This window comes from Pongo pygmaeus, chromosome 1, assembly GCF_028885625.2.
Source record: "Pongo pygmaeus isolate AG05252 chromosome 1, NHGRI_mPonPyg2-v2.0_pri, whole genome shotgun sequence".
NCBI classification, from domain to species: Eukaryota; Metazoa; Chordata; class Mammalia; order Primates; family Hominidae; genus Pongo; species Pongo pygmaeus.
In genome coordinates, this window is record NC_072373.2 from 28,731,823 (window position 1) to 28,749,077 (window position 17,255).

At 38.1% G+C, this 17,255-nt stretch overlaps 1 protein-coding gene across 10 annotated transcripts in view; it reads right to left on the minus strand.

Annotated features, from left to right (window-relative positions):
- MARK1 (microtubule affinity regulating kinase 1) overlaps window positions 1-17,255 on the minus strand; it is a 135,120-nt gene that overhangs the window by 7,526 nt on the left and 110,339 nt on the right. For 5 of the 10 annotated variants that reach the window (XM_054449931.2, XM_054449928.2, XM_063671909.1 and 2 more), the window contains 3 exons: window positions 4,165-4,265; window positions 2,794-2,958; window positions 1,591-1,845 (listed from right to left, as the gene is read on the minus strand). In XM_054449931.2, the coding sequence (XP_054305906.1) occupies window positions 1,591-1,845; window positions 2,794-2,958; window positions 4,165-4,265 (521 nt within the window). The remainder of the gene's footprint in view (window positions 1-1,590; window positions 1,846-2,793; window positions 2,959-4,164; window positions 4,266-17,255) is intronic. The other 5 variants (XM_054449932.2, XM_063671914.1, XM_054449929.2 and 2 more) reach the window with 3 other exon arrangements.

Genomic DNA, 17,255 nt, shown 5'->3' on the forward strand with positions numbered 1-17,255 from the left:
TATATGGCAATCTTTATCAGAACCTCCCAACAGACCAGCTCTAAGGCACTTTCTTGCTTTGGCATTCTGTCTTCTGACTTCCTTTCCACAGTACTCTGTTTCCCCTAGAGTCTAAATTTTTGTTGCAGTTAAGAGAAATATTTTGCACAATGCTTAATGCAAAATTAGTAATCAAGCACTAAACTACAAACCTATTTTTCTTCACTTTAAAATTAATTCTGGCTTAACCATGAGAAAGTCCTGGCTTTTTGAAATAGACAAATTCCAAAAGCAGAAACTACTGATAATCTGACTAGTACCCTGCAGATGGCTGGCTAACACTATGCTCTAACTTCCATGCTGACTCTGTTGGTGAACTTTTAGTTCTTTCTCTAGCAAGTTGTCATGCTGCATAGTAATTGCCCCAATGGTACAAAGTCACTGACTGATATGGTTAGAAATTTATGTTACATTTGAGGCTTTAAAGTTTTTAATTCAGCTATGTGATACTGGGCAAATCGATGTATGAACCAAGTCTATAAACAGCTCCATGACAAGGCAAGGAAGACTGAAGCTGCTTCTTCTCTTTTCCACATCCACTCTTTGAAATCCTAGAAACACTAATAACACTGGAAACTAAGTATTTAATTAGTATTTCTTAAAGCAAGTATAATTATTTCTTACCCATCATTGAAGGCTCAGCTGAAATGATTATATGATAGGGCGCCTTCACTGTCTCCCTAGATAGAAACAATTGTGTCTTCCTCTGGAATCCAGCATGTTGCACACACTTTTTAGCACATGTTCTGCTTTATATCATGGCTAGTTGTTTGTCTGCTTCTTACAAGACTATAAGAATCTGGAGGGCACAGACGTCATCTTACCTATCTTTAGATTCTGTTCTGCACCTAACACAGTGCTTTGTCTGTCGCAGGGCTTAAGTAGGCATTTAGTGGGACACAGGAATAGATCAAATCCACATCAGCCTGCATTGTAGTAGCAACTTGTATCATCAATGTGCAATGTACATGTATGCATAGTAAGCATAGTAAGTATGCTTACTTTTTAGAAAGTGTAATTGTATTGTTTAAGTAGATTAGACCTTTACTATACATGTATTCATTTTGTGTTTACTATGTTTTGATGATAAGGTTTTATGATGTAAAATTGCATAAGTGATCTGTGACTCTGGTGTGTAGGCTTTTTATGCAAGAAGAAAAAAATGTAAATTATATATTATTAGTAAGCAATTTAAAAGTATTGTCAAGATAAATTTGAAGGAAACATGTAAACTCATTTCTTTTCCTCAATCAAGGCTTTTAAATATAAAATAATCTTTTGTTAAAACACACATTTTTGAAGTCAAGTTTTTGTTCTTTCCATTTTATTTTACAGATTTTTAAAATCTCATTTTGTCCATTTTTTCCTTTCTCTCTCTTAAGGAAAAATACTTTGTCTTCCTAGATTTTTTTCTTCCAACTCTGTAAAAGAGCAGCTCTAATGAAATGTTATGAAACCATTTTAGAAAATTATTATAAAGATTTTTTTAAAAAGTCTAGTTTCCTTTGTAATTTCTAGAGGAAACAAACACGACAGTACATTGGTACTGACCTGCGAACAAATTTGGATGTGATTTTGCTTATTATACCAGTTGACGTTCCCCTTCTGGCATGTGCAAATGCACCCGTTTCATGGGATGGTGAAGCAGGTGGCCCATTATAAGCAGCGCTGCGTCGCTCCCGGAGCTGTTCACCATGGAAAGTGCTTCGGCTTGAGCTCCCTCGGGGAAAACGGGTCCGGTCTGGAGTCGCAGTACTAATACTGTGAGCAGATGGGGAAGCAGCAGGCACTCTCTGGGTTGTACTGCTGGGACAAATTAAGATATATCATTTAGAATAATGACAAGAAAACCTTTCACTCAAGCTAAAAACTTGAAACAAATAGCTATGGCTACTTCTTTTGGCCCTACTTTATTTGTTAACATTAGAGATGTGAGACATGGGTTTGGAGTAAAATTTCAGTTTGAAACTAGGTACCTTTTGTTTGGTCACTAAAAATTAAGAAATGACTGAAACAGGGACACAAAGATAAATACTTTTCAGTATCAGGAATGCCAAACCAGGAGTACTGCAGATATTTTTTTAATATTCTCCTGAAACCACTTAGCAATGTTGAACACAAATTTTATTGTTTATTAAAAAGGCTTTGAATAAAATAATTTCCTATTTCTAATTTAGGCCTCAGTGATGGTACAATACCACATGGCACCACCAATACGCCTAACAAATCTAACAGAGGGTTAAAATGTTCAGATGTACTGAATTTGGGAAATCTTAAAATAGAAAAATACTAGAAAAACAACTATACAATTTTATATCTGAACAGGCTCTTTTGAGTTCATCAGTTTCATTGACAGGAAAACTGAAGCCCAGTTTTATTAAGAACAAGGAATTGAGCCTGATCATTATCTGCGGGTCTCAACTCCCAGTCTAGTGTTTGTTTGCAGGGTTTAAATAATAAAAAAATCAATTTACCTAAATGACAAATTAAACAGCAATTCTTAACTTTATAGACGGATGTAAAATCAAATCCTTAAAAAAATTCCTCTAGAAAATGATTTAAGTTATATGCAACATTTCCAATAACAGCCAAAGTACATAGAAAGTTTATGTTGCAATTCAATTTTTCCTCTATTACAAACACTGAATCTTATTAGAAAGGTCTTAATGTGATGGTGACTATCATGTATTTTCACACGGTGCTATATTTTTAGAAACTCTTAACGAACAAAATGAGATGTAACCAGCACATTACCCAGGCCGGTAAGCTTCAGAGCCGTCTTTAATGGTTGGCAGTGTGACTTTAATAGGATGACCAGAAGTGGACATGGACTTCTGGTGGCGGGGTCGTGCTGAGGGGACAGCAGAGGCCACCGAAGAGCCTGCAGAAGATATGCTACTCACAGACATCTCCGTAAGGCTTTCGCCATAAAGCAGTTGAGAAGACCATGGAAATGTAAAAAAGAAGAAAAACTGTGGTTTACTAAAATTTAAGAACTATATTTTAAAAAATCTAAACTGACTAACACCTTTCATGACTGAAATATTTGAAAGAAACTAACATTAGTGGCATTATTAATGACTAACAAAACAATTAATATTCTTATGAAAAGTACACAGGGTGAATTTATCACTATCGTCTATGAAAAAAATCTCACACACACTATGTATGTAAATGTGAGAAAGTACAAAATTATTTTTGTGGATATACAATAGTTTCAGATAAAATTATTATGACTGGAGCCATTTTTTACTTCCCCAAAGTCACAGTTTGGTGTGATATGTTGCTGTAGTTCATTGTCCATTATTCATACAATCAGAATTGATAATTATACCAAAAATATTATCTCTGGATTCATCAAAACACTTTTAGATCATATTATGAGTCAATAAGTTAACTGTTGCAGATTAAAGGAGCTGCAGCTTAAAATTTAGTATAGGAAAAATCATAAGTCTGAAATCAATTTCCAATTATCTTATGTACAAAGAAGATACATTTTTCTTTGTATGCCTTACAATAGCACTTACTTTACATTCTTATTAAGTGAGAAGAAACAAATGTGAGAATGGTTTGTACACACTACTGAAATGACTGAAGGTGGTACTAAGAAAATAATTTCATTAGAATAGGCTCCATGTCTTTGTACTATATTGATGAGTAGTCCTTGTGACTCATGATAGAAAGAAGATATGTCTTTTAAGTAATGAAAATAATATGATTTATTATTATTTGAAATAAAACACTAATAAAGCCTTTATTGAGATACAGTAATGACTTGATGGGAGGTGAAAGGGAAGGAGGCAGCAGGTGCATAAGAGAATAAGATTCAAATTATGAAGATGAAATTAGGATGGTATGATCTGCTTTGTTATAGAAAAATATTTACTATCAAATTTTACTCAGAAACTGGCAGGTAAAGAGATTTATTTCTTTTTTTCTCTAAATGTTTTCCCATCCTTCTATCCTGGTACAGGAGAGATGTCTTAGTAAGAACGGTTGGTTGCAATCTTACTATTTCATGTAATAACTCCTTTTCTCCTGACCCATTCGGCTGCAGGCATTTCAGCAAGGGCACTAACACAGAACAATAGCAAAGGTATTACTACTTGGCACTGTGGCATTTACCTGCTGTCTTTTCCATTCTGCAATGCTGCGTATCGATCTGTGGTCCTTTCACAGACATATGTATTCCTTCTTGCCATGCTACCTCCAGAATACACATTGTTCTTCAAGAGTAAAAAAAAGGCAATTAAAAAATTATAAATATATTTGTGGAAAGCCAAAGCAATGTATTTAAGCTGACTTTGAGAAAAATCCACAGAATTTTAATTGATCAGAATCTTATATTAACAAGATTATCCCCTGCCTCTCTCTCATTTAGACTTCAGAAGTAAAAGACAAAGCATCAAAAATGAACTCATTACAGTTTTAGCTTATCCTCCTACAACAGCAGCCAGCAGTTTGGAAGCAATAGGAGAGCTGGGTTTCTATTCACTCCCTCGTTTGTGAGCTGGTGGTAGAGAAAGGGCAGGAGCAGGGGTGTGAGCAGCTCTAAGTAACTAGGAGTGCAAGCCAACTCCATACTAAGTATCATCACCAACAGGAGCCTGGGGCAGTGAAGATGGCATGCCCACTCAGAAGCCTGTGGGCTGCCTTTCTTCACATGCTTGGGAAACTCTCTCAACCACTGGGAATATTAAGCAGACTAAATGCCCCAGGATCAAAGGCATGTCCAGCTGAGGCCACCAACAGTGGTGTGTGCAGTGCCAGCCTGAAGATATTTCCTCGAGTCTCAGGTTTGAGCTAGAAGGCAGGCCAAGTCTGAGGAGCCTTGGAGAGAAGAGAGAAAATAAGCAAAAAGGGATAGGCAGGTAATTCTCCTTACCACGCACACAACCTTTGACCTGTAACCCACTGTTGTGCCTGCCAAATCCTTGACTACTCACCAGTAATAAAATATACAGAAATGATTTTCAATGTGGATATAATACTCTTCTGTTTAATCCTTACTCCAACAGAACAAAAAAATTTGCTACTTTTGACTAACCCAGCATTTAAAATATATAAGCAACCTAAACACTGTTGAACCATGAGGGCTACAAACTTAATAGATATTTGCTTGAATTCACTTTGAAGAAGGGAAAAAACTCATATAAACAAAACTGAATACAGATTTAACATTTTTCAGTAGTGCAGGTTCCTAGATAGAAGGAATTTTGTCACCAGTTATATAAAAAGCATATGCTAAAAACTATAAAAGTATGGTAGCAAAACAGGCTAAGATTATTAAAATGTTTAGGTAAGACTTGGAACATGTAGGCCAATTGTGATGGCTCATGCCTGTAATCCCAACACTTTGGGAGGCCTAGGAGGGCAGATCGTTTGAGGCTAGGAGTTCAAGACCAGCCTAGGCAACATGGCGAAACCCCATCTCCACAAAAAATACAAAAAAATTAGCTGGGTGTGATGGCACACACCTGTAGTCCCAGCTACTTGAGAGGCTTAAGTGGGAGGATCACCTGAGCCCAAGAAGTTGAGAAGAATACAGTGAGCTGTGATTGCACCACTGCACTCTAGCCTGGGCAACAGAGCGAAACCCTGTCCCAAAAAAAGAAAAAAAAAGACTTGGTCCATGTTATTAAGTCAAACAAAAATTGATTCGATTATGCAGACGCATTATGAAACTAATTTACACAAAAGTTCTCAAAAAACTAGAAATGTCATCCGTATTTCATAGTTTGAAAGAAATTGTTTCATTACCTGCTTTCCCACTTAACATGTCATTAACATCTATCCACATCAAGTGATACTAAAGTTTTATGGCTGTAGCCTATGCAACTGTACAGACATACCATATTTTATTTTAATCAATAAATTCCTAATTTTTGAACACTTAAATTATTTCCTACTTTACTCTTAGAAGCTACTAATATTTAATTCCCTAGAAATTAACTGGAAATTTGAAATCTAGAGGACAAATCTTAGAAATACGTAATAGGAAATAGGAAAAACACCTTGGGCAATTATTAAAACTGCACAGTATTACTGAAAAGCTGTAAAATCACCCCATGGGCACCAAATGTACCAATATAAAAATATTTGCTTTTGATAATCTCATAATTTTGGCCAAATTGTCATACGAATAACTTAATTTCTTGTCAAATCATGCTACCATACATCTTCTAGAAGCCTCTAAAATGTTTCTGGCTATTCTCAATGACATTTCTTTCCTTTTCAAAGGCTGATGGTGAATGGGATCTCTCCTTCCAAGCTGTGCCTCTGAATTCGTGCTCCTCCCACCCTACCTCCCTTGCTTTGAGCCTTCAATGCCAGTGACATTCAGTTATGGGAACCATCAGTTGTATTCCCCCAAGGAAATTTAAGATACAATTATGCAAAAGTTATGGAAACACAGTGTCACTGCTTCCATTTGTCATACATTCATATAAAACTAACTTTTATAGCTGACCTTCCTAGTTCAAATAAAAAAGATCTAGTGATCACTAAGCAGGTAAGGTTCTTTCTGCTGAGGATTTGGGAACTAGGTGGAAAACTACCCTTGCGGACTCTTGAACTGCAGTTTGGTAACTTCCCCAGTGTGGAAACCAACCATGTAAACAACTTTTTGGGGGTTCTTTCACAGTAAAGTGATTATATTTTATGTAATTATACCATAAGTTTATATACAGTATTTTATACTTACTATAGCATTCTTAATCTTTTTGAGTCTTCCTAAAAGAAATCTCTTCTTCCCCTTATTTTTTAAAATGCTGTTTCTTTTTTTTTTTTAATTTTTTAATCTTATTTTATAAGTTCCAGGGTACATGTGCAGGATGTGCAGGTTTGTTACACAGGTAAATGTGTGCCATGGTGGTTTGCTGCACCTATCAACCCGTCACCTAGGTATTAAGCCCAGCACGCAATAGCTATTTTTCCTAATGCTCTCCCCCGACCTCTGCCCTCCTCTGAAAGGCCCCAGTGTGTGTTGTTCCCCTCTCTGTGTCCATGTGTTCTCATTATTCGGCTCCCACTTATAAGTGAGAACATGTGGTGTTTGGTTTTCTGTTCCTGCATTAGTTTGCTGAGGATAATGGCTTCTGGCTTCATCCATGTTCCTGCAAAGGACATGAACTCATTCCTTTTTATGGCTGCATGGTAGTCTGTGGTGTATATGTACCACATTTTCTTTACCCAGTCTATCACTGATGGGCATTTGGGTTGATTCCATGTCTTTGCTATTGTTAATAGTGCTGCAATGAACTTAAGTGTGCATGAACCTTTATAACAGAATGATTTACATTCCTTTCGGTATATACCTAGTAATGGGATTGCTGGGTCAAATGATATTTCCAGTTCTAAATCTTTGAGGAATCACCACCCTTTCTTCCACAATGGTTGAACTAATTTACATTCCCACCAACAGTGTAAAAGTGTTTCTCTGCAACCTCGCCAGCATCTGTTGTTTCTTGACTTTTTAATAATCACCATTCTGACTGGCATGAGATGGTATCTCATTATGGTTTTGATTTGCATTTCTCTAATGATTAGTGATGTTGAGCTTTTTTTCTTGTTTGTTGGCCATGTGTATGTCTTCTTTTGAGAAATGTCTGTTTATGTCCTTTGCCCACTTTTTAATGGGGTTCTTTTTTTCTTGTAAATTTGCTTAAGTTCCTTGTAGATTCTCGATGTTAGACCTTTGTCAGATGGGTAGATTGCAAAAATTTTCTTCCATTCTGTAGGTTGTCTGTTCACTCTGATGACAGTTTATTTTGCTATGCAGAGGGTCTTTAGTTTAATTAGATCCCATTTGTCAATTTTTGCTTTTGTTGCAATTCCTTTTGGCAATTTCATCATACAATCTTTGCCCATGCCTGTGTCCTGAGTGGTATTGCCTAGATTTTCTTTTAGGGTTTTTATAGTTTTGGATTTTACATTCAAGTCTTTACTCCATTTTGAGTTAATTTTTGTATAAGGTATAAGGAAAGGGTCCAGTTTCAATTTTCTGCACATGGCTAGCTAGTTCTCCCAGCACCATTTGTTAAAATAGGGATTCCTTTCCCCATTGCTTGTTTTTGTAAAGTTTGTTGAAGATGAGATGGTTGTAGACGCAAGTTTTATTTCTGAGTTCTCTATTCTGTTCCATTGGTCTACGTGCCTGTTTTTGTACCAATACCATACTGTTTTGGTTACCGTAGCCTTGTAGTACAGTTTTATGTCAGATAGCGTGATGCCTCTGGCTTTGTTCTTTTTGCTTAGGATTATCTTGGCTATACAAGCCCTTTTTTGGTTCCATATGAATTTTAAAATAGTTTTTTTCTAATTCTGTGAAGAATGTCAATGGTGGTTTAACGGGAATAGCATTGAATTTATAAGTTGCTTTGGCAGTATGGTCATTTTGACAATATTGATTCTTCCTATACATGAACACGGAATGTTTTTCCATCTTCTTTGGTCCTCTGATTTTCTTGAGCAGTGGTTGTAGTTCTCCTTGAAGAGGTTCCTCACTTCCCTTGCTAGCTGTATTCCTAGGTATTTTATTTTCTTCGTGGCAATTGTAAATGGGAGTTCATTCATGATTTGGCTCTCTGCTTGCCTGTTGTTGGTATAAAGGAATGCTTGCGATTTCTGCACATTGATTTCGTATCCTGAGACTTTGCTATAGTTGCTTATCAGCTTAAGAAGCTTTTGGGTTGAGATGATAGGGTTTTCTAGATACAGGATCATGTCATTTGCAAACAAAGACAATTTGACTTCCTCTCTTCCTATCTAAATGCCCTTTCTTTCTTTTTCTTGCCTGACTGCCCTGGCCAGAACTTCCAATACTATGTTGTATAAGAGTGGTGAGGGAAGGCATCCTTGTCTTGTGCCAGTTTTCAAGGGGGAATGCTTCCAGCTTGTGCCCATTCAGTATGATATTGGCTGTGGGTTTGTCATATATGCCTCTTACTATTTTTAAGAACTCAAAATATGTTCCTTCAATACCTAGTTTATTGAGAATTTTTAACATGAAGGGATGTTGTATTTTATCAAAGCCTTTTTCTGTGTCTATTGAGATAATCATGTGGTTTTTGTCTTTAGTTCTGTTTATGTGACTGATTACATTTATTGATTCATGTATGTTGAACCAGCCTTGCATCCTTGGGATGAAGCCAATTTGATCGCGGTGGATAAGCTTTTTGATGTGCTGCTGGATTCAGTTTGCCAGTATTTTATTGAGGATTTTTGCATCAATGTTCATCAGGGACGTTGACCTGAAGTTTTCTTTTTTTGTTGTATCTCTGCTAGATTTTGGTATCAGGATGATGTTGGCCTCATAGAATGAGTCAGGGAGGAGTCCGTCCTTTTCAATTGTTTGGAATAGTTTCAGAAGAAATGGTTTCAGCTCCTCTTTGTATCTCTATTAGAATTCAGCTGTAAATCCATCTGGTCCTGGGCCATTTTTGGTTGGTAGACAATTTATTACTGCCTCAATTTAAGAACTTGTTATTGGTCTATTCAGGTATTCAAGCTATTCCTTTCAGTCTTGGGAGGGTGTATGTGTCCAGAAATTTATCCATTTTTTCTACATTTTCCAGTTTATTTGCATAGAGGTGTTTTTAGTATTCTCTGATGGTTGTTTGTACTTCTGTGGGGTCAGTGGTGGCATCCTCCTTATCATTTGATTGTGTTTATTTAAATCTTCTCTCTTTTCTTCTTTATTAGTCTACCTAGTGGTCTGTTTTATTTATATTTTCAAAAACCAGCTTCTGGATTATTGATTTTTTGAAGAGTTTTTCATGTCTCTATCTCCTTCAGTTCTGCTCTGAGCTTGGTTATTTCTTGTCTGCTAGCTCAAGGGTTTGTTTGCTCTTGGTTCTCTAGTTCTTTTAGTTGTGATGTTAGGGTGTTGATTTGAAATCTTTCTAGCTTTTTGATGCGGTATTTAGTGCTATAAATTTTCCTCTTACCACTACTTTAGCTGTGTCCCAGAAATTCTGGTACGTTGCCTTTTTGGTCTCATTAGTTTCAAATAATTTCTTGATTTCTGCCTTAATTTCATTATTTACCCAGAAGTCATTCAGGAGCAGGTCGTTCAATTTCCATGTAATTATGTGGTTTTGAGTGTGTTTCTTAATCTTGAGTTCTAATTTGATTGTGCTGTGGTCTGGGAGACTGTTATGATTTCAGTTCTTTTGCCTTTGCTGAGGAGTGTTTTACTTCCAATTATGTGATCAATTTTAGAGTAAATGCCACGTGGCACCAAGAAAAATGTATATTCTGTTGTTCTGGGGTAGAGAGTTCTGCAGATATCTATCAGGTCCACTTGGTCCAGAGCTGAGTTCAAGTCCTGAGTATCTTGTTAATTTTCTGTCTCGATGATCTGTCTAATACTGACAGTGGGGTATTAAGGTCTTCCACTATTACTGTGTGTGGGGGGGTCTAAGCCTCTTTGTAGGTCTTTAATAACTTGTTTTATGAATCTGGGTCCTCCTATATTGGGTGCATGTATATTTAGGATAGTTAGCTCTTCATGTTGAATTGAACCTTTTACCATTATGTAATGCCCTTCTTGGTCTTTCTTGACCTTTGTTGGTTTAAAGCCTATTTTGTCAGAAACTAGGATTGCAACCCCTGCTTTTTTCTGCTTTCCATTTGCTTGGTAAAGTTTCCTCCATCCTTTTATTTTGAGCCTAAGTGCGTCTCTGCACGTGAGATGTGTCTCTTGAATACAGCACACTGATGGATCTTGTCTTTACCCAGCTTGCCATTCTGTGTCTTTTAATTGGGGTATTCAGCCCACTTACATTTAAGGTTAATATTGTTATGTGTTAATTTGATCCTGTCATCATAATGCTGGGTGGCCAATTTTGCAGACTTGTTAACATAGTTGCTTCATAGTGTCATTGGTCTGGGTACTTCAGTGTTGTTTTTTTGTAATGGCTGGTAACAAATTTTCCTATCCATGTTTAGTACTTCCTTCAGGAGCTCTTGCAAGGCAGGTCTGGTGGTGGCAAAATCCCTCAGCATTTGCTTGTCTGAAAAGGATTTTACTTCTTCATTTTTGAAGCTTAGTTTGACCGGATATGAAATTCTGGGTTGAAAATTCTTTTCTTTAAGAATGTAGAATATTGGCCCCCAATCTCTTTTGGCTTGCAGGGTTTACACTGAGAGGTCCACTGTTAGTCTAATGGACTTCCCTTTGTAGGTGACCTGGCCTTTCTCTCTGGTTGCCCTTAACATTTTTTCCTTCATTTTGACCTTGGAGAATCTGATGATTATGTGTCTTGGGGTTGATCTTGTGGAGTATCTTATTGGGGTTCTCCGTATTTTCTGAATCTGAATGTTGGCCTGCCTTGCTAGATTGGGGAAGTTCTCCTGGATGATATCCTGAAGTGTGTTTTCCAACTTGGTTCCATTCTCCCTGTCTCTTTTAAGTACTCCAATCAGTCCTTTTACATAGTCCCACCTTTCTTGGAGGTTTTGTTCATTCATTTTCATCCTTTTTTCTCTAATCTTGACTGCCTGCCTCATTTCACCAAGATAGTCTTCAAACTGATAGTCTCTCTTCCACTTGGTCTATTCGGCTATTGCTACTTGTGTTTGCATCGTGCTGTGTTTTTCGGCTCCATCAGGTCATTAAGTTCCTCTCTAAACTGGTTATTCTAGTTAACAACTCCTGTAATCTTTCGTCACGGTTCTTAGCTTCTTTGCATTGGGTTTGAACATAATCTTTTAGCTCAGCAAAGTTCATTATTACCAAGCCTACTTCTGTCAGTTCATCCATCTCAGCTTCAGCCAGTTCTGTTCCCTTGCTGGAGAGGTGTTGCAATTATTTGGAGGAGAAGAGGCATTCTTCTTTTGGGATTTTCAGCATTTTCGAGTTGGTTTTTCCTCATCTCCGTGGATTTATGTACCTTTGATCTTTGAGGCTGTTGACCTTTGGATGGGGTTTTTGTGGGGTCTTTTTTGATGTACTTGTCGTTGCTTTCTGTTTGTTTTTCTTCTAACACTCAGGCCCCTCTTCCGCAGGTCTGCTGCAGTTTTCCGGGGGTCCACTCCAGACCCTGTTTGCCTGGGTATCACCAGTGGAGGCTGCAGAACAGCAGATTGCTGTCTGCTCTTTCCTCTGGAAGCTTCGTCCCAGAGGGGCGGCAACCTGATGCCAGCTGGGACTCTCCCGTATGAGTTGTCTGCTAAACCCACTTGGGAGGTCTCACCCAGACAAAAAGCACAGTATCATGGACTTCCTTAAGGAAGCAGTCTGGCTGCCCCTTGGTGGAGCTGGTGCTCTGTGCTCGGGGAATCCCCCTCATTCTGAATGCCCAGACTCTTCAGAGTCAGCAGGTAGGACTGCTTAACCTGAGACCACAGCTGTCCCTCCCCGCAGGTGCTCTGTCTCAGGGAGATGAGAGTTCTGTCTGTAAGACCCTGGCTGGAGTTGCTGGGATTCCTGCAGGGAGGCCCTGCCTGGTGACAAGGGATGGATCCAGGTCCCACCTAAAGAAGCAGTCTGGCTATGATCTGCCACAGCTGCTATGCTGTGCTGTGGGGAATACAGCCCAGTCCAAACCATGCATCCTCCCTAACACTAGCAGGGGAAAATCACTGACTAGAGCTGCAGTTATGGCGGTTGCCCCCCACGCTGGGAACTTGGTCATCTTAGGCAGACTTCAGGCTGCTGTGCTGGCCAGCAGGGATTCCAAGTCAGTGGCTCTTAGCTTGTGGGGATCCATGGGAGTGGGACCCACTGAGTGAGGCTGCTTGGCTCCCTGGCTTCAGCCCCCTTTCCACGGGAGTGGACGGATCTCTTGCCTTTCTGGAGTTTCAGGAGCCACCAGATTATGTAAAAACTCCTGCAGCTCAGTGCCTGTCCAAACGGCTGCTGACAGGCGCAGCTGCCATGGGTCTGCCCAGTTTTGTGCTTGGGACCCAGGGCCCTGGTGGTGTAGACTCATAGGGAATCTCCCAATCCATGAGTTGCAAAAATCCATGGGAAAAGCGTAGTGCCCCAGGCAGGCAGCACACTCCCTCACTGCCTCTCTTGGCTCGGGTAGGGAGGTCCCTTTGCCCATTGCAGCTCCTGGGTGAACCGCCCGCCCCCATCCCTGCTGCTTTTCTTTGCTTTTCTTGGGTTACACCAACCACCTAGTCAGTTCTAATGAAAGAACCTGGGTACTTCAGTTGGAAGGGCAGAAATCACTCGCCTTTTGCGTTCCTCTCAGTGGGAGCTGCAGACAGGCATTGTTTCTACTCAGCCATCTTTGGCCCTTCCTCCTTCCCCTTATTTTGTAAAAAAATTGATTAATACTTTTCTTAGCGTTCATGTCTTAGTCTATTTGGGCTGCTATAAAAAAATCATAAACTGGCTGGCTTATAAACAACAGAAATTTATTTCTCACAGTTCTAGAGGCTGTGAGATCAAGATCAAGGTGCAGAGATACTCGGCATGTGAAGGCCCGCTTCCTAGATGGCCACCTTTTTGTTGTGATTTCACATGGTAGAAGGGTAGAACAAGCTCCCTGGGGCCTCTTTTGTAAGGGCACTAATCCCATTCGTGAGGGCCCTCATGACCTAATCACCTCCTAAAGGCCCTGCCTTCTAATACTACCACCTTTAGGGTTAGAATTTTAACACATGAATTTTGGCAGAGGGTGCGGGGGGCACTAAGATTCATACCACAGTGGTTTACAACATTTTATATTTTGTACTGCTTACACATGTGACAGATAATATGGAAAATACCTTTACAAGTTTTATTGTTTTCTTGATTCAAAAACAGCACAACATATTTGTGTCTTCAAAACTCAACACTTAGCTCCCAAGTTTCTAGGCTAGTCAAGGGTTTTCCCTGAACTCCCACATATAATTTTTGGATGGGAATTTCTAGAAGGAAAATATTAAGTTTATTTTTCCTGCACCTTACTTACAAATAGTAATACTCTGCTACAGTTTGAATGTGTCTCCTGAAGTTCCTGTGTTAGAAGCTTGATCCCCAATGCAAAAGTGTTGGGAGGTGTGGCTGATAAGAGGTGATTAGGCTCTGGTCTCACAAAGGAATTCTTGTGAAAGTGCGTTAGTTATCTGAGAGTGGCTTTGTTATAAAAAGCATTTTTGGCCCCCTCTTGTCTTCTTGCATGTGCCCTCTTGACCTCACTTTATGCCATGGGATGATGCAGCAAGAATGCCCTCACCAGAAGTTGGCATCTTGATATTGAACTACCCAGCCTCCAGAGCTGTGAGAAATAAATTTCTTTTCTTTATGAAGTATCCATTATGTGGTATTCTGTTACAGCAACACAAAATGAACTAAGAAAGACTCCTTTCATTTCTAGTCTGTGATGGTTGTGGGTAATGAACAAAACAGATGACTCAGATAACTAACCAAAACATTTATCCAACCATTATTCTATTTAACTATTTAACTCAAAACTCCCCCCATGCTGTCTATCAACTGGCCAGTTTTAAAGATCATCTGCCAGTATCATCCTTCAGTCAAGATACTAAACTAATATTAAATAATACTGTCAATAGAATCATACTTATAAGCAAGAGCTTTTACTATTGACTAAGACAATTCTGATTTTATAAACGTTAAATGTACTATCACCTATTAATTACCTATGGATGTTATGGGCATTATTTCTTTTTCCATCAGAAAGGAAGGGAACATTTCATGCCATTTGAATGGATTTAATGTTTTCCATTATATTCTACTGACACTGGTAGAAATGTTCATTTGTTCAGGCAATATTTTACACTATTACAGGGCTTGAATTGTAAATGCTCAAGTACTTTCTAAAAATTACCTCAAAGAAAAGGTATTAAAGCTGTGTATTTTGGCTTTAAAGCAGTGATTAGCAAACTTTTTCTGTAAAGAGTCATAGAGTCAACATTTTAGGTTTTGTGGGCCACACCATCAATGTCACCAATAGACAAGAAAATGCAAATTGAAAACAAATGGATGCCTTTTTTTTTCTTTTTGCCCTTCAGATTGGCAAAAATGTTAAAGATTGATAATATCCTGTTGATGAGTTTGTGGAGAAATAACTACTCTCTAAATTATCCCAACCATTTGGAAAATTACTTTGGTAGCATTTATTAAAAATTTAAATGTATATATTCCAAGGATATACACATAGTCAAGTATACCAAGACACATCAGAGCTGAGGTTTTAGGTGAGGTGAGTGCGAGTGGGGATGGGGCTGCACAGACCAAGGGTGACTGTGTCATGGACTGAGGAGCATGAGGAGCCTGCCTCTTTGCGGCTGAGGTTAAAAAGAAGTGTTGCCACATAGACCCAGAGATGGAACTTTAAAGAATGCTTCTAATAGAAGTATACCAATAACATAAATGTATAAGGATGTGCACTCTGGAGAATGAAAAACTGAACACTTCACCAGAAGAAAGGTTGAATAAATTATGATATATCTGTCAATATCAATGAAATAATATGCATCTATTAAAAAGATCTTGATGTTCTGATCTAGAAGGACCCCCAAACTATTATAAGTGAAAAAAATTAAAATGTTACATAGTATGATCTCATTTTTATAAAAAAGTAAAATAAAATAATGCTCTGTGTACATATACATTCACTTATTTATTTTTATTTTTATTTTTTTGACAGGGTCTCTCACTCTGTCACCCAGGCTGGAGCACAGTGGTACAACCATAGCTCATAGCTCACTGCAGCCTCAAACTCCAGGGCTCAAGTCATCCTCCCTCCTCAGCCTTCCAGGTAGCTGGAACTACAGGCATGCACTACTACACCAGGCTAATTTTAAAATATTTTGTAGAAATCAAGTCGCACTAGGTTGCCCAGGCTGGTCTCAAACTCCTGGCCTCAAGCAAGCCTTCCTCCATGGCCTGCCAAAGTGCTGGGATTACAGTCATGAGCCACTGCACCCGGCCTATGTTTTCTTTAATGAAGGAAAACCTATAGAAGAATTCATCCTAAATGATTAGCACTAGTTATATTAGGAGTTCATACTAAAAGGAAATGGATAGGGAAGAAGAGATGATTAATTTTACTTTAGAAACTCCTATAGTGCTAAAATTAAACAAAATATATTACTTTGGTTTCTCAAACTACCAAAATTAAAACAGTAAATAACAATATATTATAGTATTATGTGGCTAAGAACAGAATTTCTCTATCAAAATCTTTTCGCTTATGTTGTTTTAAAAAAATGATAAGTGTGGCATAATTAATTTGAATTTAAACTAATTCCTTAATTTTTATGCCTTCTTTAATAAATATGCTTCGAATACACACTATATGCTTCAGCACTAATGACTCTGAGAAAGCTACTGTGTCAATATACAACAGATTATAAATTTGGGGAGATAAGGTTTACATGGGAAAACAACAGTGAATGAAACAAGACAGCTTATAAACAGCTAAGAGCTAAATGACAGGATAAGCAATTGAAAAAGCTGATGGGTTTTGGAGTATTCGGCCGTAAAAGATTCTGTCCAGGAGACAAGACTTGAAATGATCTATGGAAATGGAATTTTCATAATGTAAGGGGAATGTTTAGGCAAGGGCACTACATAAAGACAGGCATGGAGATAGACAAAGCTGAGTATGTTCATGGGAAAATAAGACTCAGTTCAGTCAAATGACAGGTTAATATTAAATGGTAGAAAGTACAGGACCAATTATTTCTTTCTGCTATGTGGGGTGATTACACTGGAAACTGTCCTCTAAGGCAAATAGTGGCTTCTCTAGCAAAAAAAAAAAAAAAAATTTTAAGCCCCGTTATAGTTCAATCATTTCTAAACAGATCAAGTAGAAGCTAAGTGGTTTTATCCATCAATTCTTGAAGTGGTTATGCACATCTGTTCCACAGACTAAAAGGTGATAATCTAATCATATCATACATGCATATTCAAATATACATAACCATATTCAAAAGAGGTAAGGCTCCAGTGGACTACATAAAATAATGGATATTAGGGAGTTGAAGCCACTTGGAATTTTGCACATTTTGGTATCTTATCTTGCATTTGCTATTTAAAGTAATTTTTTTCTCTCCTGTCCACAGGCTAAGGTTTTTTTTTCTTCCTTCTGTTGGTTTAAAGGTTTTAATTCTTTGTTCTTACATTGTTCACCCTTAAGTTCCTGAACTCATGTTTGCTGCTTACTGCTAATGATTTCTTTCTTTCTTTTTTTTTTTTTTTTGAGATGGAGTTTCACTCTTGTTGCCCAGGCTGCAGTGCAATGGCGTGATCT